The 24,570-nt window shown below is 60.0% G+C and overlaps 3 protein-coding genes and 1 long non-coding RNA gene across 15 annotated transcripts in view; 1 reads left to right on the top strand and 3 right to left on the bottom strand.

Moving 5' to 3' along the window:
- ASIC4 (acid sensing ion channel subunit family member 4) overlaps positions 1-9,276 on the bottom strand; it is a 23,558-nt gene extending 14,282 nt beyond the window's left edge. The window contains exons 1-2 of the mRNA XM_070619944.1: positions 9,050-9,276; positions 6,666-8,781 (exon numbers count right to left, since the gene is read on the bottom strand). Coding sequence (XP_070476045.1) covers positions 6,666-7,247 — 582 coding nt within the window. The 5' untranslated portion in view covers positions 7,248-8,781; positions 9,050-9,276. The remainder of the gene's footprint in view (positions 1-6,665; positions 8,782-9,049) is intronic.
- On the top strand, positions 6,055-24,570 carry LOC139083457 (uncharacterized). Its single transcript, XR_011540173.1, has 2 exons — positions 6,055-6,486; positions 23,352-24,570. It is a non-coding gene; the product is annotated as an uncharacterized lncRNA (long non-coding RNA).
- On the bottom strand, positions 14,984-22,193 carry GMPPA (GDP-mannose pyrophosphorylase A). 12 transcript variants are annotated; one of them, XM_070618374.1, is made up of 13 exons: positions 21,931-22,193; positions 21,005-21,065; positions 20,809-20,906; positions 19,812-19,915; positions 19,356-19,542; positions 18,943-19,002; positions 17,737-17,867; positions 16,600-16,734; positions 16,404-16,501; positions 16,192-16,238; positions 15,880-15,972; positions 15,592-15,760; positions 14,984-15,292 (listed from the first exon to the last, which is right to left on the bottom strand). In XM_070618374.1, the coding sequence occupies exons 2-13, from the start codon at positions 21,042-21,044 to the stop codon at positions 15,192-15,194; spliced, it is 1,263 nt and encodes a 420-aa protein (XP_070474475.1). In that variant the 5' UTR covers positions 21,045-21,065; positions 21,931-22,193; the 3' UTR covers positions 14,984-15,191. The 12 variants fall into 12 exon arrangements, with proteins under 12 accessions (XP_070474475.1, XP_070474483.1, XP_070474476.1 ...); XM_070618382.1 differs by having other exon boundaries at positions 17,102-17,867; positions 21,931-22,014; XM_070618375.1 differs by having other exon boundaries at positions 21,685-21,998.
- SPEGNB (SPEG neighbor) lies at positions 22,610-24,526 on the bottom strand. The gene is given in 5 exon segments (XM_070619946.1): positions 22,610-22,829; positions 22,990-23,131; positions 23,747-24,074; positions 24,401-24,499; positions 24,501-24,526. Coding segments are annotated over 5 exon segments (723 nt in total). The 3' UTR covers positions 22,610-22,701.

Below are 24,570 nucleotides of genomic sequence, written 5' to 3'. Positions count from 1 at the left end.
GTAAGCTATTATCCTGTCCACGCTTAGTCACCGCTGAGCCAAGCGCCACGGATTTAGCTCCTTTAATCTTTCCTCCTAAATCAATCCTCCATTTCCCCTTAATCATCCCGTGGCTCCTCTCTGAACTCTCTCGCTGCTGCCTCGGCTGCAGCAGCCTATGCCTGTCTCTCTGGAACTGCTCCCCCTCCAACCCCAAACGGTGTCCCAAGGGCATGGTGAACATTTGGGGGGGGGTGGGGGAGTTGGATTTCCTGCGCCGCCAGCCCCAGCCTGGGAGCCAGGGGAAGAAGTGCAGACACCCCCTCCGCCTTCTGGACAGCATACAGTACTCTGAACTCTCCCATCTCCACCCTCGAGGTCTCTGTCCTCCTCCTGCCTTCCCACTGCCGTTCATCTGGGATGGTTCCGAGACCCTGAGCCTCCACCATTGTTGGCCCCCAAAAGGCAACCTCAACCTCAGGCCTCCTGTCCGGGTTCTGGCTGTACCCACCCCCTCTGTCCAGCTGCTCTAAGGAGGTGGCATTGCCGGCAGAGCCAGGAAGGGCAGGGAAGCACCGGTACTCACCAGCCTGAGGCTGCCCTGCCTCCCCTCCTCCAGGGTGGCTGTCCATCTCTCCTTGACCACCCTCAGTCTCCACCTGGCATTCACTCCCTCCCCTTCCCCCAGTGGGACCCAGTGACTGGGGCGCCTCAACCTGAACCGCCCTGAGGCTCCCCACTCCTAGTGCTCCTGCCCTCCAGCCCCCCATTCCTGACGCTTTGTGCTCCCCAGCCTGGGCCTGGCAGAGGCAGCCCTGTCACCAGCCATGAGAGGCAGCAGGTTCCTCCTGGGAAGCAGAAGGGCAGGGGTGGGGTCCAGGAAGGAGCTCCAGTAGGGGGAGAGAGGGAGGCCAGGCCGGGAGGGGGATGTGGGGGCCATTTCTTCAAATGCTAATCAGCGTCTTCCGGCAGTGCCAGAGAAGCTGTGCTGATAATGAGCCCAGCTCGGGGTTGATTCCTGATTAATGAAGGGCTGCTGAGTGGGGCCGGGTGGGGCACATCCCTCATGGCCCCCGCTACTGCCCTTGTAGGCTGGCCCTCTGTAGCAATAACAGCCCCTGCCTTGGCTGCTGGGCCACACCACTCAAATCCCCCAGCCCAGACTCCCCTGGCCAAGGGGAAGTGGCCAGACTGACAGCGCCCCCTCCAGGAGGGCCTGAGGGGCAGTAGCCAGTGGCGAGGTGGAGGTAGGGAGGGCAAGTACATTGGGTTCTGCAATCTGTGCGTGGTAGGTAGCTCTCGGAGTATTGTCTTTAAGTCAGGAAAAGTTTTATTAAAATAATCAAGACTTGGGGCTCCTCTGGACAAACTGGAAGACCCACCAACACCGGCATCCCTGACCATAGCGTAACAGGAAGCTGGGGCTGAGGAGCAGCTGTTTTCTTCAAGGATAAGTGATCTTCAGTTCTCCTCAGACCCCACCCTTCTCTGTTGTGCTCCCTCCCCAACCTGACCTGCCTGGCTCCTGAAGGCAGGACGAGCCCTGAACTAGATGTTGAACTAGATGTTCTCAAGCTTCATGTCTCAGGAGAAGATGGGACCAGAGGGGACAGAAGACTGGACAGGAGGTGAGGGTCAGAGGTGGGCTCATCTGGTAGGTAAGAGGCCTGGACCAACCTCAGTGGAAACCCCCTCCCTTCCTGAGTCAAGGGGGCAAGGGGCAGCCCTCAGGCACTTGGGATGTGCATGGAGTAGCCCCCCCAAACCCAAGGAGGGGGCACAGAAACCATCAGTACTGGCCTGACCACCCCAAGGAGGGGAACAGACTCAGGAGGAAGCTTGGATGGAAGGAGCCTCGAATTGGGGGCCGGGGAGCCAGTGAGTGAAGGAGGGCTTGCATCTTGCTCCCCTAGCCTCAGAGCTGTCCTGGATGGCAGCTGGGGTGGGGCTGGGAGAGGAGGGAGGAGGGCAGCAGGGAGGACTGCCCAGCTGGAAGAGGCCTTGTCTAATTGTGCCTGATTAGTAGAAAGGAAGAGAACAGGGCGAGTGATTAATAGTCACGGCAGTCACCAGCGTGTGGGGAAGGCGGGCTGGGAGGGGGAGGGAGGCGGAGAGCCGAGGGGGGATGGAGACAGTGAAGCAGCCACAGGTCCCTGTCACCTGCCCCTCCAGGGGCTGCCTGGACCCCTGAGGACCCCACAGGAGGGGGTGGGTCCTACCCCTGCCTCCCCAAGGATTTTCCACCTCCTGCATGTCTCAAATTTCCAGACAATGGAATGGAGAAGACCAAGGTCATGTCCTGCACCTGGGAAGACAGGTGTTTCTACTCACGTGGTGTTTCCAGACACCTCGATGTCCCCAGACACAGGCCCTACCCTCAGCTCAGCCTGGGACCTCAGCCCGGAGAGTAGATGGCCAGACTTCCAAACACAGCCGACAGCCATCACCTTGCATCCCCTAATCCCAGTTGTAATTCCTAGCCCTGCACAATCTGGTGGGCTGAACCTCGTTCCTGGGACCCCCTAGAATTGCGCTGTCCAATACGGCAGCTACTAGCCACATAAAGCTACTGGAATTGAAAATTCACCTTCTCTGTCACGCTAATCCTGTTTCAGATGCTCAGGAGCCAGCGTGGCTAGTGACCACCATGTTGGGCAGTGCAGACAGAGAACATTTCCATCATCACAGAATGTTCTGTGGAACAGCACTGATCTTGTGTGTGTGTGCACACTCCTGCACATATGCACAGTGCGGGAATATCTGGGAGGGTTTGATGGCATGCGAATGCCATATTAAGGTAGGGGAGGGTGTGGTCCTGAGGGTGGAGAGAGTGGAAGGCTGGGTGATGGAGAGCAAGGGTGAAGTGAGGATGCCAGCGCATGGGTCAGAAAACAGCAGGTGCTGCTGGAAACGGTCAGGTTAAAGAGAGCCAAGAGTTGGGGTGATGGCATTTACAACAGCTGATACTTCCAGAGTGCACACTATGTGCGTGCCAGGCAGCGTGCTAAGCTCTTCACAGCCATCTCTTTAATCCTCACAACCACCCGAATTTTTGAGGTTCTAATATTCTATTTAATGAATTCAGAAGCTGACACAGAAGCTTTTTGACTTCTCCAAGGCCACGCGGCTTAAAGGGTAGAGCCAAGGTTTTATTCTAGACGGTCTGGCTCCAGAACCCACACACTTGACTGCTCCACCATCCAGTCCCCAGCCAAGAGGAGATGCTGAGTTTTGGAGCCACCCTTGCATTTTACAGCTCATGAAATGAAGCCTAGGGAGAAAGAGTGATTTCTGCCTTCGAGTAAGTGGGCAGGCTGAGAGCAAGCCACAGTGGGGAAAGTAGAGACGGGGCTTGGCGCACTGGGGTGGGGGGAGCGGATGGTGGTGGGAATCGGCCAGAAAGGGGGAGAACGTACAGGTGGTGGTGAGAGTAGGAGGTGGAGGTGGGGGTGGGTTGGTGTGAGACCGAGTGAGACGGGGGAAGGAGAAGAGGAGAAGAGCTGGGGTGAGCAGGGTAGGGGGGGAGCCTGGGTGGAGAGGTGAGAGCACCCACCACCACCCAGGAGCCCTCGACTCCCCCGTCCCTCTGTCCTCTCCACGCCTCGCCAGACTGCCTCATCGCTGAGCCTTCCCAGCCCTTTCCAGCCTAGAGTGGCCTCTCTCTCTAAGCTCAGGCTCGGTCTCTACACGCACCTCCTTTGGCACTTCATCCTGGCACCTCATGACACCGTTGCAGGGCTGGTTAACTCCTGCATGGTTGGTTAAGCTTTTGAGTGTCCCCCTGTCTTCTCCGCCACCAGACTATAGGCTGCTTGAGGACAGGGACGGGGGCCGAGGGCTTTCCTTCTCTGTTCTCCCCCACAGCACCTGGCAGGGAGCCTGGCACACAGTAGGCGCTCAGAACTCCATGTTGAGTGAGTGAGTGAATGGCTGGGAGGAGGGGAGGGGATATTGGGGAGCGTGGGGGTGAGAGCAATTGCAGTGGTAACAGAAGCAAGAGCAGCAGCTTAGGGGACTGGGGGAGGGTGCATTACCCGGAATAAAAATAGGCTGGAAAATGTGACATTTATTAACTTGGATTCCGGAGGAAAGGTCACAGTGGAGTGGGGAGTGGGAAGGAAGAAACAGGGAAATCAACAGAAAACATGTAACAGCCCCTTACCCAAAGCCTGCTGCTGTCACTGGCCAGCTCACCACCCCCACCCTGGCAGGTTCCCCACCAACTGGTCCCTGTACCCATCTCCCCGCCATGGATCCCAAATCCCCATCATGGGCTCCATGCTCTCACCACAGAGTCTGTTACGGACCTCATGTCCTCATCAGAGACCCTGTGTCTTTGTCTCCATACCCCTTCTCCAATCTTGCCCCCACCACGCACCCACATCTTCCCCATTGCCATGATCCTGGGCTCCCATCTCAGCCCCTAACCCTAGCTCCTAGTGCTTTTGCAGCAGACTTAGCCCTAGAATGCTGGGTCCAGTGAGAGTTACACTCAGCAGACGGGGGATGAGGTGTGGGCAGAAGGGTATGGGGTCTAAGCTGGGTGGGGGTCGGGGGGGCAGGATCTGAAGGGGAATTCCTGTCCCCCGATGCTTGCTCTGCTCCTCTGCCCGTCACTGTCCTGCCACAGCCCCAGAGCTGAGGCCCATAAACATCAACTACCCTCCTCTCTCCAGCCCCAGGGTCCAAAAGGGCCTGTGGGATCCACCCTCACCCCCGCCTGGCCACCCTCTGGTCCAGACGGACTGGCCAGCCTTGACCAGGGGACTCTCTGCTCCCATATCCACTGGTCACCTCCCCTTTCCTGGAGGCCAGGCAGAAAACCCTTGTCCCCCTGACCTTACTTCCTCGCCCCTCCATCTCTTCCTCCCCCTTCACTCCCACTGGGGTTTCATGACTCTTCCCCTTTCCTTTCCACCCCCAGCCGGGGCCTGGGACACAAATTCCCACCGGGACACAAAGCCTCCATTGATTTCTCCCCCAACAGCACTTGCTAAGACTGGACTTTGTCCCCCCCAACTCAGAGGGGTGAAGCTGCCGCAGAGAGGAGCCCCACGGATCCGAGAGGCCACATTCACACTCTGTGCCCCACCTCCTCCTCGGGGACCCTCAGCCCTGGCTTTCCGACTGGTGATTTTTCCCAGAAGGGGGCTGTGTAGCCGGAGGATAGGCCAGCACCTCCCGACTCCTCTCCCAGTACAACTCTCTCCCTCCTGCCCTTTCCTCCATTTCTACCCAACTCCCCCCACCCAATGGCAGGAGGACCCAGAGGCTGCAGCGATGGTGGTGGCCAGGAACCGAGTGGAAGCATGATTCCTGGTGACACTGAGGCAGGGAGTGAATGAGAACCTGCATAGGGGGTGGCTGGGCCATGAGGAGGGAAGTCCCCCATCTCTGGGGTTGGCCGCTGGAGTGGGCTACATGTTGACACCACGTATTCGTGTATGCACCGGGCAGTGGTAACAAGGATGAAAATGCACACGTCCACAATGCTGGGAGTAAGCTGGGGACTGGGGACAGGCGTCTCAGCACCAGGAATAATAGATACCCTGTGGCTGTGGAGCACTGTCAGACAGACAGACAGCAGACAAGACACACCCCCAGCACTCACACACCTGACTGTGGGAGGTGTGCACGGAAGGGCAGCCCAAGCCAACACTCCACTCTCAGTGAAAGTATGTGTGTTTGCGTTCACACGTGTGTGAGAGATGGCGCCAGCGGTCCCCGCATGGGGAGCACGGGTTGAATTAGATGGGGGGGCTCACAAGAGGGGATGGCACCCACAGCGTGACCCTGTCCTCGGCAGCTAAGTAAGAGCTGGGATGTGGGCACAGAGATGAGTAGATGTCTGGGTGTGTGGGTGTGCAGGTGTGCACATGAGTGTAGTGACAGGGATACAGAGTGTGTGAGTGTGCAGGAAACTGTCCCCGAGCAGTAGGGGTGTGTGTGTGTGTGTGCTGGGCAGCAGTGAGGGTGAGCCGTGCACTTGAATGAATGAGTGATTCTCAGTGTAAGCCAGAGCCGCGCAAGGGAGCAGCCAGCACCAGGAGAGGGAGGGAGGGCTGGGAAGCGGGAGAAGCCGGAGGGGCAGCATGAAAGAGGGATGTGTGAGGGAGTCTGTGAAAGGGGGTGTGTGTGAGAGACACAGAGACAGAGGAGACACTGGCACCCAGTGTACACGAAGATCGTCTCTATCCAGCCTGCCAGTCGGGCCAGCTCCCCAAGAGGCAGCCCCGAGCCTCTCCCTTGCTGGAGCCCCCCAAACCCCCTCTCCCCATCACCCTCATCTGGTGGGGAGAAGAGCCCAGTAGCCACAGAAGAAAAAGGGAGCAAGAGAAAAGTGGGGGTCGGTTGGTTTGGCCCTGGCATGGGGCATCCCTTCCCTGTAAGCTGACCAGCTTCAGGGCCGGGGCCCACTCCAGGCCCCCCGGCCCCAGACCTGGGCACTGCAGCAGCAGAGCAGCAGCGCCAAGAAGCGGAGCAGCGGCAGCGCCCGGGTAAGCCCCTGTGAGTGTCCCCTGCTCCACGCCCGGGAAGCCAGAGGGAAACACCGGGCTGCGGGGAGACACGAGGCCAGCCTCTGGTGGCGGAAGGAAGGGAAGCCCTGTTGAGGATGCCCCCGTGCACCCCACCCCCTGCCAGCCTCTGGCCACCCCAGGCCAGGCAGGCCAGCTGGCAGGACTCACCACAGAGAAGTTGCTGGCGGAGCAGTGGTGCCCACTGAAGTTGCAGCTCTTGAGCATGTCGGCAAGCTGGTGGCCAGTGCGGTTGAGGATGTCTACCATGTCTGGTTCCGGGTAGCGCAGGCCGGCGGCACGGTGCCCGTCCCGGTCTTTGGGGGGCAGCCCTGTCAGATTGGCCAGGTGGAAGATGTCGGCGTCGCTGAGTGCCGAATGCCGGAAACGGTTGATGTTGCAGAGGGTGACAGCCGGGAAGCCCGCCACGGGGGCTGGGGCAGCAGGGTCCATTGCCACCAGGTGAGGCCGGGTCAGGTAGCCCCGGGCCAGGCCGGCCGCCTGGTACAGAAAGGCAGCCAGCGAGGTGAGTAGGGCCAGTGCCCACAGGGTTCTGCGCAGTCCGTGGGGGCCTGGGCCACAGGCCCGGCCCAGCCCGTGCAGAGTGCTGGTGCTGGCAAAGGTGGCCAGGTCCCGGGGGGCTGCTGCCCCCCGTGCAGCCCCCAGGAGGCTCTGCTCATCCCCTGCCTCCTTCTCCTTGGGTTTCGCATCCTCCTCTGCAAATTTGATTTTGCACACAATCTCGATCGGCATCTGTCCCCGGCTGCTGGGACTGGCCAGAGCCTCCCTGCCCCTGTCCCTCCCTGGCCAGCAGCCCCTGGTGCCCTCCGGAGTGGCGGTGGTGGCAGCGGCTGCTCTTCTAAACTCAGGGCAAGCGGGAGGAGGACAGGGACAGGGTGGGGGCCTGAGGTGGGGGAGTCACTCCCACTCCCAGCAGCCCCGCAGCCCTGGTGCTGCCTCTGCCGCTGCTGCCTCTGCTGCCGCTTGTCTCTCTCCTCGATCGTCTCCTTGTGGCTTCCCTTATCAGCACCAGCACAGCTGTCAGCCCCTGCGTGTGTCCCTGCGAGCGAGCGAGTGAGCGAGGGAGCGAGCACTGCTCCGCCACGCCGCGCAGCCCCAGCCGCTCCGCGCAGCATGTGCTCCGGAGCCCACCCCGTGCTTAATAATTCAGGACATGTCAACAGCGTTTCAACGGCGGCACGGGCGACAGGAGCCAGGCCAGGGGAGGGGGCAGCCCCCAGCCCAGGACAGGGATCCCTGGTCTCTGCCTGAGACCTCGTCGGGCTGTCCCCCAAACTCTGGCTATACCCTAGCCACTCATAGGGTCCCCAGGTGGCCCCACTCCTGGGCCACCCAGGGTGCTGCATCAGACTCCTGAGCCCATTCTGCCACTTTTCTGGACCACACCCCAGGAAGGGGCAGCCAACTCCACCTCCCCACCTCCTGGCCTCCCTGACTCCTGACTCCAGTACCCAGCCACCACCTGACCCCACCACCCCACTCACAGCAGCTTCCAGAAACTCCTTGGGAGAGCCACTTGTTTGAATGAGGGAGGGGAGGGCAGGCAAGACAGACAAGAGGATGACAGTGAGTCCACCGAGATTCTCGGCTTCCCTGGAGCTTTACTCCGACTTCAACACCCACCATACCCCTGCCTACTCTGGGATGCTGGCCGCCCCCTCCCCCACTGTGCCCTCACCCCCAAACTCAGTCACTCATGTGTCTGAGACACAGGGCACCCTGGCTGACTTGCACATCTGTGGCCACTTTGCTTCCCCCAATCCCTTGCCACTGCCAGGCTGGGGGTGGGGAGAGGGTGTTGGGTGAGCAGGCCAGGGAGCAGAGAGGAGGTAATGATGTGGGGGAGGGTGTGGAATGGAGGGTGAGGAAGAGCCCAAATGGGGATGTCAGAGGGAGTTGAGCTGTGCTGGGCTTGACTGGGAGGGAGGGCTGGGGACCCCCGGCAGAGTGGGGCAGGGGAGCCCTGGGACGGCTGCTGTCTTGCGGAGGGGAAGCCTGCATGTGAGCTGTTACCACAGACAGCCACTCTCCCCTGTTGGCAGGCCAGGAGGAGCTGCCTCGGTGCCCCCAGGGTGGGGGCGGTCACACTGAGCAGACTGTGCTCTGGGGGGGCCGTGTGAGAGGCTGAGCCCTCACGGGGAAGGAAGCACTTGTCCCAAGGCGGGAAGGGGGGGCTGATTAATCGGGGCGCTAATGAGCAGCAGGGAGAGGAAGCTCAGAGGGGCGGGGGAGGCGGCTCCATCGATCCGAGCCGCGAAACCAGCAGCTGAAAAAAAAAGTGAGGAGGGAATCGATCTGAGGGAAACGGCAGCTGCTGGGGATTAGAGCCCGAGGTCCACCCGCTGCCCAGCGGCCACCCCTCCCCTGCGTCAGACCTGCCCCTCAGGTCGCAGCCCCTGCCTGGCCCAGGAGGAGGGGCCCAGGGATGGCTGCCATCGGGGGCAGGGAGCCACTCTGCCCACCCTTGGCTGTGAACCCAGGTCATGCCCCCATCAGTCACAGATCACCCCAGCATGGAGCCCCCACACACATACCCCTGGCCATGCGTGGCACCCTGCTGGTGCTGTCCCCAGACTCTCATCAAAGTAGATTCCTCAGGGACCCCCTCGGCTGGCTGGGCTTCCCCACAAGCCAGCTCCCCAAGCTGGGAAGATAAGACTCCTGGGGTGAGGGGCTGTATCGGACAGCCTCCCAGAGGGGATAGTGGGGTCTGCACTGGAAGCAGCTGCTGAATTAGCCCTCAGAGTCTCCAAGTGACCACAGGCGGTGCCCCTCTCTCTGGTCCCTGCCCAGGCAGGCTCCTCCCATGCTCTTCCCTCCCTGCTAGACTTCCAGACTCTTCCAGCCTTCCTCCCCCACTTCCTCGTCCTCCCCCAGCCTCTCTCTTCCCCTTTCTCCTAGTATCGATTTTTTTTACTAGGTATTTTTCTAAAAGGTGATTTAATTGCTTTTTTAAGGTTACTTCAGTCTGGGGCTCTGCCAAGAAAGCGGGGAGCTGCCCCCAAAAGCTTTCCTGGCCACCCTGGACTCAGTGCGTGTCCGTAAATTGCCCTGCCATCCATTGAGATCATGGGGTTATACTCCGCCAACGTACTAGCCTCCATCATGAGGCCAAAGCACACCTTCTTTCCTCCTGAGGGCATGGCAGGAAGCCTTCAACCTCCAGAAGGAATGAAGTTGGGTGGTACCCCAGTATGGGAGGAGGAGGGGGAGGAGGGTAGAGAGGCAAGTTCCAGTCCACTGGGAAGTGGAACAGCAGTTAGCTGCACACCGCCCCCACCAGTGCCCCACGGCCAGCTGTCTCCAATTGTCCCCAGTCCCCATCTTCCAGTTTCCCAGACCCCCAGGAATTGGGTGATGCTCAGTAGCAGTACCCCCACATCCTTTCAGCCCATCGCGTGGCCTTTCCCCCTGCTCTGCCAGTCTCCTCTGTCTCCCTACACCCCCTTTCCCTCTGGCCCCCGTCCTTCTCCCCTCCCTCTCCCCGCTTCCCTGCCTGCCTCCCTCTCTGCCCGGCTGCAGTTGGGTGATAATCTCCCTCATTTAGCCTCCCGGCTGCTTCCCCGGCTCATTGCCCAGCTGGTCCCTGGGGCCCGGCCCAGCTTCTTCCCCACCCCCAGCCCCAGCCCTTCGCCCAAGCTCTCCCATCCCTTCCCGGCTTTGCCCACCCACTCCCAGGGGACCAGCTGCCCCCTGCAGTGAGCATCAGGGCCAAGTGTGGCCCGCCAAGACCAGAGCTGGGGGTGAGGCTGTCAGGGTCTCTGAGTTGGGAGTGTGGGTGTGGGACGTGGGGCGAGGGGGCTGCAGGGTCAGGCTGTGAAGCCTTAGCCAGGTGTCCTCTGTACTCCACTCATCCCTGTTCCCCGGATTTGTTCCCAGTCCAATTCTCCAGCTACCCCCACCCCCCAGAGATGAACTAGGCTTTCTGAGAGCGAGAAAGGGAATGGTGGATGAACTGAGAGAGAGAGAGTGGCATCTGTACAGCCTGCCAAGGCAGGGCCTGGGACTAGGGGGCACAGGGTGAGGGGGACCAGGGGGTGTGGAGGATTAATTTGGGCAAAATGCCCACAGGCAGACCCGGAGACCTCCCGGGATCCAGTTTGGGGGTTCCCAGGGGGCCTCCAAGGCCCTTTCTGCCCCCAGGCTGTTGGTGTGGTCTCTTCCCAGCAAGAGACCCCATGCGGGGCCACATTTGCCCCTTCCCATCATTCGTGGGCCCCAGACTCCCTGCCTGGGTGGCCCAATTCATAAATAATGTGCCCCCTAAACTCCTAGACAGCATTCTCCTAGAGAGTCCCCAGCCTCTCCCTGCTCCCAGAGGACACCTTGCAACCCTCCCCAGCCTAGACACCTATCCCAGGCCTGGCACTGGTGCAGACCACGGGATGAGCCAGTGTGGGACAGATGTGGGCGGGAAGGGACAAGGATGGGGGGGGTGGAGGCCGGGACTGGGCCAGGCCTGGCTGGTGAGCGAGCAGCGGTGACAAACGGGCTGTGCGGGGGCCGAGGGGCGGGGGGCGGACGGCGGCTGATTTATCTGGGTTATTTATGCCGCGGACGAGGCAGGAGAAGCGGTTAATGAGAGTCCCAGAGAAGGGGGGTGGGGAGGCCCAGACGTGATCTGAGGCGGCTGGAGAGGGTTAGCGACCCACTGCCAGACCCTACCCCGACTGCCCGCCAGCACTCTGCACCCCCCACCCGGCCTTGCCTTGACCCCTCTCCTGTGGCCAGTATCAACACTTCCCCATCCCCTTTTGGGGATGCCCAGGCAGTGGGTCACTGGGACTGAAGGGGACCCGGTCCAAGATCGAGGGGCAGCTGTAAGACTGGGGAGGGGCCCAGGAAAGGGAGGGCAGGGAAGGAAGATGAAAAATCTTGGCTGGACAGAAACTGACCAAGTCTGTGGGGTCTGTGGGAGAGGGTTTGGGGTGGGAAAGGGCGAGTGTGGGAGTGGGTGGGCAGCCGGCAACCTCAGAACAGAGGCTGGAGAGGGCAAGGGGCATTGGGGTGCAGATTTGGTGTCAGCCCGGAGCCATCATGGGGGCCTGAGAGGCAGAGACAGGCTAGTAGGGGGGCCCGTCATAGACTAGAGAGAGCCAGGGAAGGAGGGAGAAGATCCAGAGAAGGAGGGGGAGAGGGCTTTGCAGCAGCGAAAGCTGCTGGGAGCAGATAAGGCGGCACAGCAGCAGGAGGGATTAAAGCTCTGAGGGGCAGGGGCGGGGGCGCGGCGTGGGACACGGGGGCACCACGGGGAGGAGAGGGCTGAGGGCAAGACACGGGGGCCAAGGAGATGAGTGGGAGAAGCGAGGGCTGCGAAAGAGGCGGGTTATAACCAAGGACCAAGAGGTGGTCATAGCCTGGGAAAGAGGAAAGCAGGGACTCCTGATCCTGTCTTCTGGGGAGGGGGTCTTTTCTGCCACTGGCGAGCCCCCATCCCCTGCGCATGTCACGGGTAGCAGAGCTAAGCGGATGGTTGCATTGCTGAGGATGGGGCACCGGCGGATGGTTCAGGTGGGGGGTGGGAAGCGGCAGGGGCCAGCTCTGGGAGCCACTGCTCTCACGGCGAGAGACTGAGGGCACGCAGCGCCTCCTAGAGGTGGCCAATGGAACACAGGGTCAGGGGAACCGCGCTGCAGGGTGTCCAGCCAGCCTGCTCTGGGGTGGAGACCCCATCATGTCCAGGGTGGCAAGGACCAGCGTTGCAGTGGGGCTTCTTTGTGGGGAGGCGGATGGGCATGGAGGGAGGGCAGTGGCTTCTCCAGGCTTAGGCCTCTGCCCCGGATGCCCCTTCCCACCCCTTGCCCTCCTGTTCTCCAAGCCTCCCAAAAGGGTGCGCTTGGGGAGGATGAGGCCCCTGCTCCCTTCCAGGGGAGAGCCGAGGGCGCTTCAGAGGTGACCGAGGTGGCGGAGGGGAGCCTGGAGGGAAGGAAGGGAAGCGGGGAGGGGGTGAGGGGAGGGGAGCGGGGGCGGCGGGCGGGGCAGAGTAATAGCGTGTTTGTCAGTTCTGTCTCTGCGCACGAGGGAGCGTGTGTGCTGGTGGGTGTAGCTTCGCCTCGAAGAGTATATGTCTGTTGGCAGAGGTGTCAGTGTGTCTGTCTCAGGGGTCTGGGCTCTCCTTGGCCCCCGCCCCCCCCTTTGTGTTTTGGGGAGCGTGGCTCTGGGCACACCCAGCTGTGCTCCGTGCTGATGCGGCAGATGTGGCGGGGCCCCAGCTGTGCCTGCTTCCCGTAGAGGGGGAGGGGGCTCAATCTGCTCCCCCGATAATGGCTGCTAAGTGCCGGGGGGGAGGGGATGGAGGAGGGGTGGGACGGGGGCCCGGGGCAGCCGCGCCAAAGGGGTAGGAGAGAGATGAGGGCCCCGCCCTCGCCCCACCCCGTCCTGGCCAGCCTCCCCCCATCTGTGTTCTTGGCTCGGCCTCTCCCGCTGGCTAGCTCCTGAAGCCCATCCAAATTTCTCTCCACGCTCAGTCCCCGTCCCCAGCTTCCCCCCCTGGCGCCCCATCCAGCTTGGTGCCAGGGACCCGCCCCACTCCCCGGCCCCCAGCTCGCTCCCCCTCGCTGATTTTACAGAATAATCTTTTTATGGAAACCGAAAAAAGCGCTAATGGCAGGAGCGCACCCCTCCCCCGCATGCCTCCCCCCCACCGCTCATCCCCCACTTCCCACCCCAGTTCCCTCGGTTCTCCCTCTCTCAAGCCCTCCCGGGGGCCAGCACCCCCTACCCCTACGGGGCCCATGAGGTCCCAGGGGTGGTGGAGAAGGGTGCTCCCACACCCTAGGCCCTGAGCTGTGTCCTTGGAGATGGGGAGGGGGCGCTGGGTTTCTCCCAGGGCAGACAAGGGCTGGAGAGGAGAGGGGGCATTAAAACCTCTCTCTTCAGACCCCGCTCCGCCTGAGCACACACACAGTGACTCCATCAGCCTGGGGGGCATGTTGCAAAGACCTCAGCTTCACTAGCCCCTCCCACTTCGAGGACTGACCCTGTCGCCTTTCAGTGCCTCTCCCTACCATGTCCCCACCCCTCACTGGGCCTAGGAGGGGGGTCCCCGGGGCCAGGGCCTGACACAGACTTATTGGATTTCACGGTGTTTTGCTGAGAAAATAATTAAATTATCATATTTATGATGGAGCTGCCATGGCCTCTGCCAACCACTTGGAACAGGAGGGTCAGGACTTGGGGGAGGAGAGGCAAGGGACCCGGCCCCTGGCCTTACAGCCCACCCCTCTCCCAGCCCCTTCCTCAGGGGGTTGACCCCAGGCTCAGGCATCTGCAGCTGCCTCCCAACCCCACGCAGAGATGACGGAAGGGCTGGGCCGGAGGCAGGGACCAGAGGAAACGGGAAAGGGGCTGAGTCAGGGCAGGTTATAGGTTGGGACGCTAAATCCCTGGGTGGTTTCACACCGGCTCTCACACAGCCTGCAGGGTCTGAGGGGCTGGGAGGTCACACCTGGCGGATCCCCATGTCACTCTCAGCCCAGCTCCTGAGAAAGCACATCTTCCCAACTGCCCAGCTGAGAAGCGATGAAATCCTGGGCTCTGTCCCAGACCTGGTGCTTGATAACAAGGCCCCGGCACCCTGCCGCCTGACACCCCTGCCTGCTGCCAGGACCCCCTCCTCCCTCCCACCCACGCCCTGCCCCCCCATTCTCTTCGGGTAATTAGATTCCTCTCAATTAGCAGATTACAATCATTACCAGCTCATCTGGCAACTAAGCTCGGCACCCACAGCTGGGGAACGGGGGGCCCCAGGAGGGGCATGAGTGGGTCATGGGCAACATGGGAGATGGCTGGGTTTCTCTGGGGCTCCAGGAATGTGGACAGGAGGCCTGAGACCTCCCAAAGGGCAGAGCCCGGGTGGTGGGAGGTGGCTGGGGCCTTCCCCTACCAGAAAAGAGCGCCTCCCACTGTGCTTCTGGAGAGAAAGGCACGGGCTCAGGTCTGCCCTGGCTGCCGGGGGAGTAGGAGACACACCAGGCCTCTGGCGGGGAAGAAACCCCACCCGCCAAAAGCCAGGCTAGGAACAGATGGAGCTGGCAAAGCAGAAAACAGGCCCGCGCGGGCTCGGCAGGAACAAGAGCAAGGATCAGGGATCCAACCTCGGGCCTGTGGCTCCTGGTCCCTGTGGCTCCCAGTCCCTGCCATCCGTAACCCACTGCCCAACTGAAATCCTTCACCCCTTCCTTTGGGAATCCTGACGCAGGCCCAGTGAAGAGGAACCGGGAGGTGGGCGGGCAGCGTCGGGGTAGGGGTGAAGGTGGGGGCCGGGCAGGCTGGGAGCCTGGAGGGCCTTCCTCCCGAGCAGCGCAGGAGGCTGAGGCAGTAGGAAGGGGAGATTTACCAGGGCTCCAGATTCATTATTCATGAGCCCGCAGCAACGACTCCAATTTAAATGCTAATGTGGGGGGGCCTGACTCAGCTGCCCCCCCTTCCACCTCCGCCCCCAGCCCAGGCACAAGCGGAGTCCGTGCTGGCTCCAAGATTCACGGGGGTTTATTAGGGAGTGGAGAGGGAGGCCAGGAGTCCCCTGGCCACCCACGTTGCACCCACGTTGCTGCCGGTGTGTGAGGATCCTGCCTGACTCCCTCCAGTCCTTTCTGGCCCGAGGCTGGCCATGCAGGCAGTAGCCTCGAGGGGAGTGAGGAGGAGTTGGGGGGGGGGGCCTTCTGGCAGCCCCCCTCAGAGGATGATCTGGTTGGTGAAGCTTCGGCTCAGCTCCTTGTGTGGCAGAACAATCGAGTTCAGGATCAGCACCTCAGCAGGGATCCGGACGCGGCAGCCTGCAGGGTGGACGAGGGTGCCAGGGGAGGCCATGGGGAGGGAGGTAAGGGACAAGGAGCTGGGGGCCACTGCCAGCCAGGAGGGATACCTCCCTGACCATCTGTGCTCTGGCCTCATGCCCCCTAGCGACACACAGAGCCTGGCACACTGCAGGCACTTGGTAAACGTTTGCTAAAGGAATAAACACACGCGTGCACAGGCACACACACACACACACACACGAATAAATGCTCCCCACAGAGCGTGGCCATCACCTGTGGAGGCTTCTCACAGACCCAGGTCCCCTGGGAAGCCATACCCAGGATGGTGATGGCAGGCAGCAGCTTCCCATCCTTGAAGAGGCTCTCACTGTCCATGTGGGCTCGGGGGTCGTTGGGATTGGGGTCATTGGGGGTACCCTCCACGCGGGCCCAGCGCCCTACGGTGCTCCCCCAGCCCACGATGCTGTGCAGAACACATGTGTGCTCCTGCCAAACAGGACGTGCGAGGTGAGGGGTGAGAAGGGGCCAGATGCAGAGCCCGGGGGGGTCAGCCCTTCCCCAGCCTCCAGGGGCACCTTGCCGTGCTGTGTGTGTCGCGTGCCTACCTGCAGCGTGGCTCCGTGGAGGACAATGCTCTCTCGGAGCCGTACACCCTCGCCCACGGTCACCCCCTCCCCGATGGAGACATTGGGGCCCAGCTGTGGAGAGGAGTACATACCATAAGAACTGGGGGTGCTTGGAGGACCCCAAGTCCAACCCCCTCATGGAACACACAAGCAGGCCCTGGAAGGGACCTGCCTGAAGCCACAAGACAGGCTGTGACAAAGTGAGAGACCAGCACTCCAAGCTCAGGAGTACCCATGCCAACCCACCCGTGCTGACAGCCCCTTTCCTCCCCAGGCTGGGCCACCACTTACCACAGCCGACGGGGCCACCTTTGCCGTTGGGTGGATATAAACGTTTCCTAGAAGCAGAAGAGAGGACTGGGGACAAAGAACCCAAACTCTGGTCCTGGTCCAGGGAGGGCAGGGTTAAGCCTTCACCTCTGGATCTGAGATCAGGAGTCAGGGCTCTGAGGGCAGAGGGTGCTGGGGTGGGGGCAAAGCTTAGGAATTGGCAGGGTGGGTACCTCGGATCCGTGGACCCCCTGGGGTATGCTTGGCCAGGCGTTCTGGGTGAGTGAGCTGGTACTGGCCCAGATAGAGGCGGGAGGCATAGAGGGCTGAGCTGGGGGCCACAAAGTGGAGCAGGGGCTCAGGGGCCAGAAGGGCCAAAGCCGCAACCCCCAGGCAACCCAACGACCCCATCGGAGGCCCCTCCCCTACCCTGCAGACTTGATCTGGCTCCAGATACCCTCAGTGAGGTAGACGTAGATCTGGCCCTGCCCAGCCAGCGCTGAGAACACATCCTGCTCCAGGCGGATGGTACCTGCCCCCCGCCACAGGCCGGAAGAGTCCTCCCTGCCAGGAAGGAAGGGATGCTGACACCAGTTCCCCAGCTGAGCCCGTCTTGGGGGCCAACAGCCTCTCAGGGACAGGAAGCGGAGGGAATCCCACCACCTCTCCGGGTCTGGTCAGATCCTCTCCAAAGGGATGCTCACACCCCAGGGAGCTCCGACAGCTCCCGCACGTCACCCCTCCCCCAAGCTGAGGTGCATCCCAGGGAGCCCCAGCCACAGACCCACTGCCCATCCCTGGCCCATGTCCAAGGAGTTCAACCACACCTGGCTTCCCCCATTTTCACATTCTCCTCCCCACCCCCTCCTCCGAACCCTGCCCCCAGACACCCTCCCTCTCACTGGATGGAATGAAACACAGACAGACTCACCCCAGAGGAAGGCAGCTGGTGAGAGCAGAGACAGTCACAGAAAGAGAGGGAGAGAGAGATGGTAGAGATGCCCGCTCAGCAGAAACAGACAGAGAGGCCAGGAGAGATGGAGAGAGAAGCAAAGATATGGGAGGGAGTGAGAAGATGGCCGAGTGAATGAGGCACAACATGGGGAGATGGGCGGGGAGTGAATCCACAGAAGGGAACAGGTCCAGGCCTAGGAGGACCAGCTGGGGATTGTGGCTTACGATGAGCAGGGCTCTGGGTGCTATGCTCCAAGGGTAGCCTCCGCCTGAGTGTACGTGCGTGTGTGTCTCTGTGTCTGTACCCGAGCGTGTGTGCACCCAAGTGTGTGTGTTGCCGTCTGTTCTGAAAGACATCTCTGGGACACTCAAAGCTTGAAAGAAATGGACCAGAAGGGGAGTGGGCAGGCGGTGACAGAGAAGGAACTGGGATGGATAAGGAAGAGGGACAGAATCAGGTTAGAAGGGGAGGGACCGGGAAGGCTCGGGTGCAGATGACAAATGGAAGGGAGAGGGGAGAAGGAAGGTGAGCAGGTTGAGATGAAGCCTGCGGAGACTGGGGGGTCTGCGACTGGGGTGCCTGGGGTTAGAGGGCCATGGGGCCCGCCTCACAGTTGCCCATCCTGCTGATTCCGCTGGAAGACATCCCCAAGGGGCTTCAGGGCTTCCGGGGAAAAGAGATAGATGCCGCAGTTGATGACGTCACTAACAAACGTGCTGGGTTTCTCCACATAGTGCAGGACCTGGGGACAGAGCGCGCTGGGTGCAGTAGAGGAGGGATGGCTGCCACCTTCCCCTGAGCCCCTCTGATCTCCAGGTCCTCCCTGCTGCCAGGCTGGTCCTCCTAAAATGCGGAGTGCATCGTGCCACTGCCTTTCACCCTCACCTTCGAGCTCAGTCTGAACCCCACGCCCTTCCCTCCAGATCTTCCCCACCTCCCGGCCACAGCTCCGTGCCGCTGCTGCCTGTGCCTGGAATGCCCTTTCCCTTCTCTTCATCTGGAAAACTCAGCTTTCAAAACCCAGCTGGCACTGTCACTCCCTCTGAGTCTGCTCTTGTCTGCTCCACAGTTAGCGTCTCAGCTCCAGGCACCCCTGTCCTCTGGCCACACCTCCCCCGCGGCACTTGTGTCATTTGCAACGGTTGGTTTTTGACCATCTCTCTCACTAGACTGAGGGCTCCTGAAGGGCAGGGATTGCGTCTTTTGGGCTCTGTTTCTCTCACACCTGGCTAGTGCCTAGCACAAAACTTAAAAATATATGTGTGTCTATGTATGTGTATGTTCACATGTACTTTTAATACTAAAGCTGTTTAAACAAATAAAAGGTGTGTGTGAAAGGTGGCTAGGCTCCAGAACAGGGGATTTCACAAACAGAGACCCTCTGCCTTGCCCATGATGCTCCCACCTCCATAAGTCTGCAGGCGCTATGCTGTTTCCTGCCTCTGTGCCTTTGCACATACCGTTCCCTCTACCTGCAATGCCTTGCTATCTCCTTCATCTTGACAAATTTAACTCAGCTCAGACCTCGCCTCCTCCAGGGAGCCCTCCCCACCCCCGCTCAGGCACAGCTGGGTTGAGCCCCCTTTTGTGATCCCCCAGCACCCCGAGTGCATACATCCATGGGAGCACCACACTCATGGAAATGAACTGCTACTCCTCTGCCAATCTTTCTTAAAGGGATATGAGATGAACAAGTGAGGGTGCATCCCACCTGTCTGACGGGACTGAGGCCCACCCCATAGCGTTGCAGCATTCTCTAGAGGCTGAGGGGTGGGCAACGATGAGAAGGCACCCAGCCAGCCCCTCTCTGCTCTCACCTCGTGCGTCTGTGGATTCTCTACGATGCAGCCGTAGTTGAGGGACTGCGTCCTGTTAGCCTGAAAGACAGACACACGGAGACGGTGACCCGCCTGCTCCAGGGCAGCACGGTCTGTTTTCTTTCTTTCTTTCCCTCCCCCATAGCACCTGGCACTCCGCTCCGCCACTGACAGGCCTTCAGCAGGGGTGAGAACTGACAGCTGCCCTCCCCCTCCCTGCTTCTGAACAGCCAAAGGGCTCAGGGTCTCCACCGCCTGCCACCTCCACTGCTGCTGGGCTTCTGGCCCATCTCTCTCCTGATGCCTGTTCCCAGTGAACTCCCCGGGTGGCCCCCGCCTCCCTGTCACCCTTCACTCCAGGAACCTCTCTGGATCACCCCCTCTACACCCTCCAGTTCTCCACGCCCCCTCACCGTGGTGCCGAGGAGCAGGAAAGGGTGAGGCTGGTGTCTGTGAGCATCCAGCATAGCGCTCAAGGGGAAGTCGGAGCAGACGTCTGCGTTGAGCACGAAGAAGGCCTCAGGGCCTCCCGCCAGGATCTGGTCCCGGAAATGGTAGAGACCACCCCCTGTGCCCAGGGGGGCAAATTCCTGCAGGTACCTGTCCCCAGGGACCCCAGAGCCAGCTCAATGAGATGAGAGGAGACAGATCCCATGAGCCTGGGGCACTGTGACCCCTCCTCCTCTCAGGGGCACAGCTGCCCAAGGCCCACAGAGAAACTCAATGTATTTAGTGATTCCGAGATGCCCAAATAAGAACCCTCCTCGTGTGTGACGGTGCCATCTGGCCAATGCTGACTCAACCCACTCCCAAGAACTCAGAGGCCTGGGGTACACCCCCCACCCCATACAGCCCAGGGGCACAAACACCTGACCGGAAGGTGAAACTCCTGCTGGGCAGCTTCTAGGAACCGGGTAAGGGCCTCATCGGGCTGGTAGAAGCCAATGAGCAGAATCTCCTGCATCCCAGGGACCTGAGGACAAGGGATAAGTTGGAAGAAAGAATATCTGATAGGAGGGAATGCTGGATAAACCCCTGGTACTGGCCCAGAAACCCAGAGACCACAGTTTCAGTCTCAGCTGTGGGGCCCTGGGCACTCACTCTACCGCTCTGGTCTGACTTCTCCTCTGGACGATGAGGAAGTTAGAGGAAGTCTCAGTCCCTAATCTTTCCATCTTTTGTTACTCTATTCCTCCCTCCCCCGACCTCACCTCTGAATTGGGGCTCACCCCAGGAAAGATTTTACCTACCAAGCTGCATTCAAGGGTACTCCATTCATTTGCCCCCATATTTATTATCTGTCATTCTGAGCTTGAGGGAAGGAGACCATGTATCAAATGCCTACACTGTACTCCAGGCTTTACAAACACCGTCTCCAGGCTTTGCCATGCCACAAAGTCAGTCTAATCACCCCCACTTTACAAATAAGGAAACTAAGGCTCAGAAAGGGTGAGAAATTTGCTCAAGTCCTTACAGCAGTCAAAGACTGGATTCAAACAAAACCCGGCCTGTCCCCAGACCAGAAGCAATAAAGCAATTAGCTCCAGTGCGAAAAATGAGTTCTGTGCTCGGCTATCATTAAGGTTTCCAATGCTACAGCTTTACACTGTCTCTAAGATTCCTGCCTGACCTCACATTCTGTGCTTTAAAAATAGGAGGGAAATCTGAGCAAGAAGAGGCCAGAGGAGAGACTAGATTAGAAGACAGCACTGCACAACTCCAGGGGCGCCATTCACATCGTCATTTGTAAATGGTGGTCCCTGGCGTTATGCTGGGTGGGAAGGGGTCATGTTTGGAAAAGGGGAAAACAGACCACAAAGGAGATGAGCGGACAGTGAGGTAGGAGAGGGGAATTTATGAGGTTACCTGGGCACAGGCCTCAATGTGGTGCTGGATCATAGGGACCCCTGCCACTGGGAACAGGGGTTTGGGCACCTCAAAAGACAAAGGCCTGAAGCGGGTCCCTGGGAGAAGGAAGAAGCATATTTCAGCCTCCTGCCTCCTCTGCCCCACCCACCAACCACTCCAGCCCAACCTCGCCCCTCAGCCACTGGCTCCTCACCCTTTTGAGGGCCTCCAATCAGGATCACAGCTTTCAGCATGATGGCAACTGCACCCTAGACCTCAAATCCCAATGGGGAAGACAAGCTCAGATCTCACATCCCAACCCAGAACCCCACTCATACCCCAACCAAGCCCCAAATAGCAACCATCAGCCCTCTCCCAGGATGTAAATCCAAAGTTCAGTATAGTACCTCCCTGGACACACCTCACAAATCCCACACATCTCAAATCTCAACCCAGAATGCAGAAGGCTTCATACCCCAGCGATTCCTCCCCAATTCTGAAATTCACATCCCACAATTTGACCCTTAACAGACTTGCCTCTGGCCACAAAGTCAACAAACTCAGCAACAGACCCCCCCTTCTCAGACCCTAAACTTCGAAAATCAAAACTCGGAACCCACTGATTCCCAAATTGTTGCATCTTCACTCTACATGTTAAGCCCTGAATCCCCAAAATGAACCCTGAATATTGAACCTCAGAGCCTGAGTCCCAGTTATTTAACCGCAATCCTGAGTGAACCCCAAGTATTGAACTAACACTGATCCGCATCTGATGAATCTTAAATCCTAGCAAAAACCCTCTACGTGCTGAACCTGAATCCTAAAACTAACCTCTAGGTGATGAAGTCTGAATCAAAAGACAGATTCCCTTGGCGTCCCAAACACTGAACCTACCAGGCCCCTGAGTCCCAATACTGACGACAAGCGCTGAATCTCCGAATTTGGAGGACTGACTGCTGACCCTCTGAACCCCACAACTGACTCTACCTTATAAACCTTAGCCTTGCGTAGCCAGGGGTTGTGGGACCAACACAGGAGAGGACGTGCGGAGAACCAACCCGCACCTCCGAGCTCGCCCTCGACCTAGGGCCCGTCCCCCGCCCTCCCCTCGTCTCGGCACCCCTCCATCAACATCTTTACCACTAGCCCCCTTTATTCCGGCTCTGCCCTCCGCTATGCTTGCTCCTTCCGCGCACGTGTCTTCTCGCAACTCGCGAGAACTCCTTCGCAGCGTATGCCGGGAATTGTAGTTCTTAAGTTCTTCCCCTAGTTCTGACTGTGAGGAGAGAAGTGTGAGGGCACGGGGGCGAGGCCAAGGGATGGAGGGGGCGGGCCTAAATGAGAAGAAGGGTGGGGCCTGAGACGCAGAGGCTGGAGCCTAAGATTAGGACCCGGAGCTGTCTGGCAACCGGCTAAGGAGTAGCCGCCAAAGTAGTGAACGAGGTCACGCTGAGAAGCCGGGCTAGAGACAAGAGGAGGTGTGCCCAGTCTTGAAATGGGCGGGGCCAGGGCGCAGACCCCACCCCCACCCCCGCCCCACCACGAGAGGGTGGGGCTTGAGGTGTAAAAGAGAAGAGAAGGCGGAGTCGTAGACTCTTCTGCGGGTCCCGCTGGTAGGAGAAGGAGCTTCCTACCGGGACCGAATGCCTATCTCAGATTTACTGTCTGTAAAATGAAGCACTAGACTAGCCACTCTGCAAACATTTTGATCCCAACACTGTGACCTTGGTGTGTGGGTCTGGAATAAGTGTGAGTGTGGGTGCGGGGGAGAGGAAATGGCGTCGCAAAGGAACAGAATAGACGCAGAGGGTCAGAGAGCGCAGTTTTATTAAGCAAGATTTTATTAAGGAGGGTTGTCGGTCCCGTCTACGCCCAGGCTGGGAGCCACGGCGAAAGGTCTGAGGGTCCCTTTCAGGCCATGTCCACGCTAGCGAAGCTGTGGTCCGTGCCCAGGCTGTTCTCCACGTACACCTCATATTTGCCGCTGTCCTCGGGCGTGGCCGGACGAATGGTCAGGGTCGTGGTGGTACTGCCAACATGAGGGGGTCGGCACGGGGCAATTTACACGCGCCCTGGGCCGGGCTAGTTAGCCAGCTCTGTTCTCCGCCTCCCAGTTCCCCGCCCCATCCAATGCCCTCCCGGTTTCTGGGCCCCGTCCAGCCCAGGCTCCAGCTCCAGGCCCTGCCCTTGCGGCAAGTGCCCGCCCTCGCCTGTCGTCCTCCTCGCTGTCCTCCCCGTCCTTGGTCGAGACCACGTCGGGCGCAGGCTCGCCCAAGATCTCCGCGGTCAGCCTCACCGTGGTGCCTTTGCGCGCCTTAGTGTTATCCGGTCCCTTTTGAGTCTTTGGGGACACTAGAGGAAGGGAAAGGGAATGCGTCTCAGTGAGGGACCTAGAGATGAGGCGGGGCTGGGCATCACTTCTCCAACTAATACCCCGCCCTAAATACGAGATGGATTTGATTTAAACGCGCAGTGTGATGCTGAGCAAGTCTGTATCCTCTCTGGGGCTTCATCTCCTCGGCTGTTAAATGGGACTGATAGCTGCTCCTCCTTCTCCGCAGGGTTGAATGGAGCATCAACGGAGATACAACGGGTGAAAGCCCGGGAATGTTCATACATCTCGCTGTGCCTTGGAGACAGCTCCGGGTAGTGGAAATTGCTCTGTGTTGGGAGCCAGACTAGGAATCTAACCCTGGCTCTGTGTCAGGCTCGCTGTGACCTTTGGTCCCTGGAATCAAGTGATCAAAGCCCACAGCAGACTTCTCAGTCTGAGTGGGACCAGATCCTGAGGTAGGGAAGGACTACCCAGCCCGCGCGCCGCTGCGCTGCGCCCCAGGCTGTGCCCGGGGCTGGCTTGGGCCCCACCGCATCTGGACTCGGCTAGGCCCAGCGGTAAACGCGCGGCTGGACCCAGCTGCGGGCGCGCCTGGGGTGATGCTGCTCTGCGCAGTGGCACTGCATCCGGGGCGCGCATTCCTTCCACGAGGATGCGCGCCGAGTCGGAGCTCTAGCCGAAGAGGTTGGGTACGTTGATGCTGTACTGGCCCAGGTCTGCCAGCTCGCCATCGCGCACCAGCAGTGCGAGGACGTCAGGGTCCTCGAAGATGTAACGATACTTGGGCCGGTCGCGCAGCTCTTTGCCGTCCTCTCTCTAGCGGATGAATGGGTCCGGGAAAGCCGAAATGCGGCAAGTCAGCTTGGCTGCGCTGCCCTCGATCAGCACCACGTCCTTCAGCGGCTCCGGCACTCGTGGCGGCCCGTTCTCGCGCAGCTCCTTCCGCGACCTGCCCGCGAGCCGGGTCAGGGCCCAGAGCTCCCAAGACACGGCTCCAGCCAGCCCGCAGCCCTGTCCAACCACATGTGATCCCCTGCCCCTCGACCCACTAGAACCTTAAACCTGGGGGCGAGTAGGAAGGGGGTTGCTCCTTAATTATTACCCTGATGAAACAGTTTTCTCTTGTCGGCCACCCTTCCACATCTCAGTAACCACTCTCTCTGAAGTCCAGTGACCCCGATGGTCCATGACACTAGGACCTCTCTCCTGATGCAGGAATGCGTTTTCTGCAGCTCCAGCTCCCTTCCTCCTGAGGGCTCCAGGGCTCCCCCTCACCTGTGGCCCCAGTATGAGGCTTGGATGTGAATGGCCCCTTTCTGGACCTGGAGATCATTGACATCCAGGGTGCATCCCGGAGGCGGGGCTGCAGCCACCGTTTTTGGCCGGAGCAGCTTTGGACATCTGGGGAGCACAAAATAAACACAGAATCTAGGCTGACACAGAGA

The sequence above is a fragment of the Equus przewalskii genome, chromosome 5, assembly GCF_037783145.1.
Source record: "Equus przewalskii isolate Varuska chromosome 5, EquPr2, whole genome shotgun sequence".
NCBI classification, from domain to species: Eukaryota; Metazoa; Chordata; class Mammalia; order Perissodactyla; family Equidae; genus Equus; species Equus przewalskii.
The sequence above is the reverse complement of the archived record's forward strand: the minus strand, read 5'-3'. Positions and strand labels throughout refer to the sequence as shown.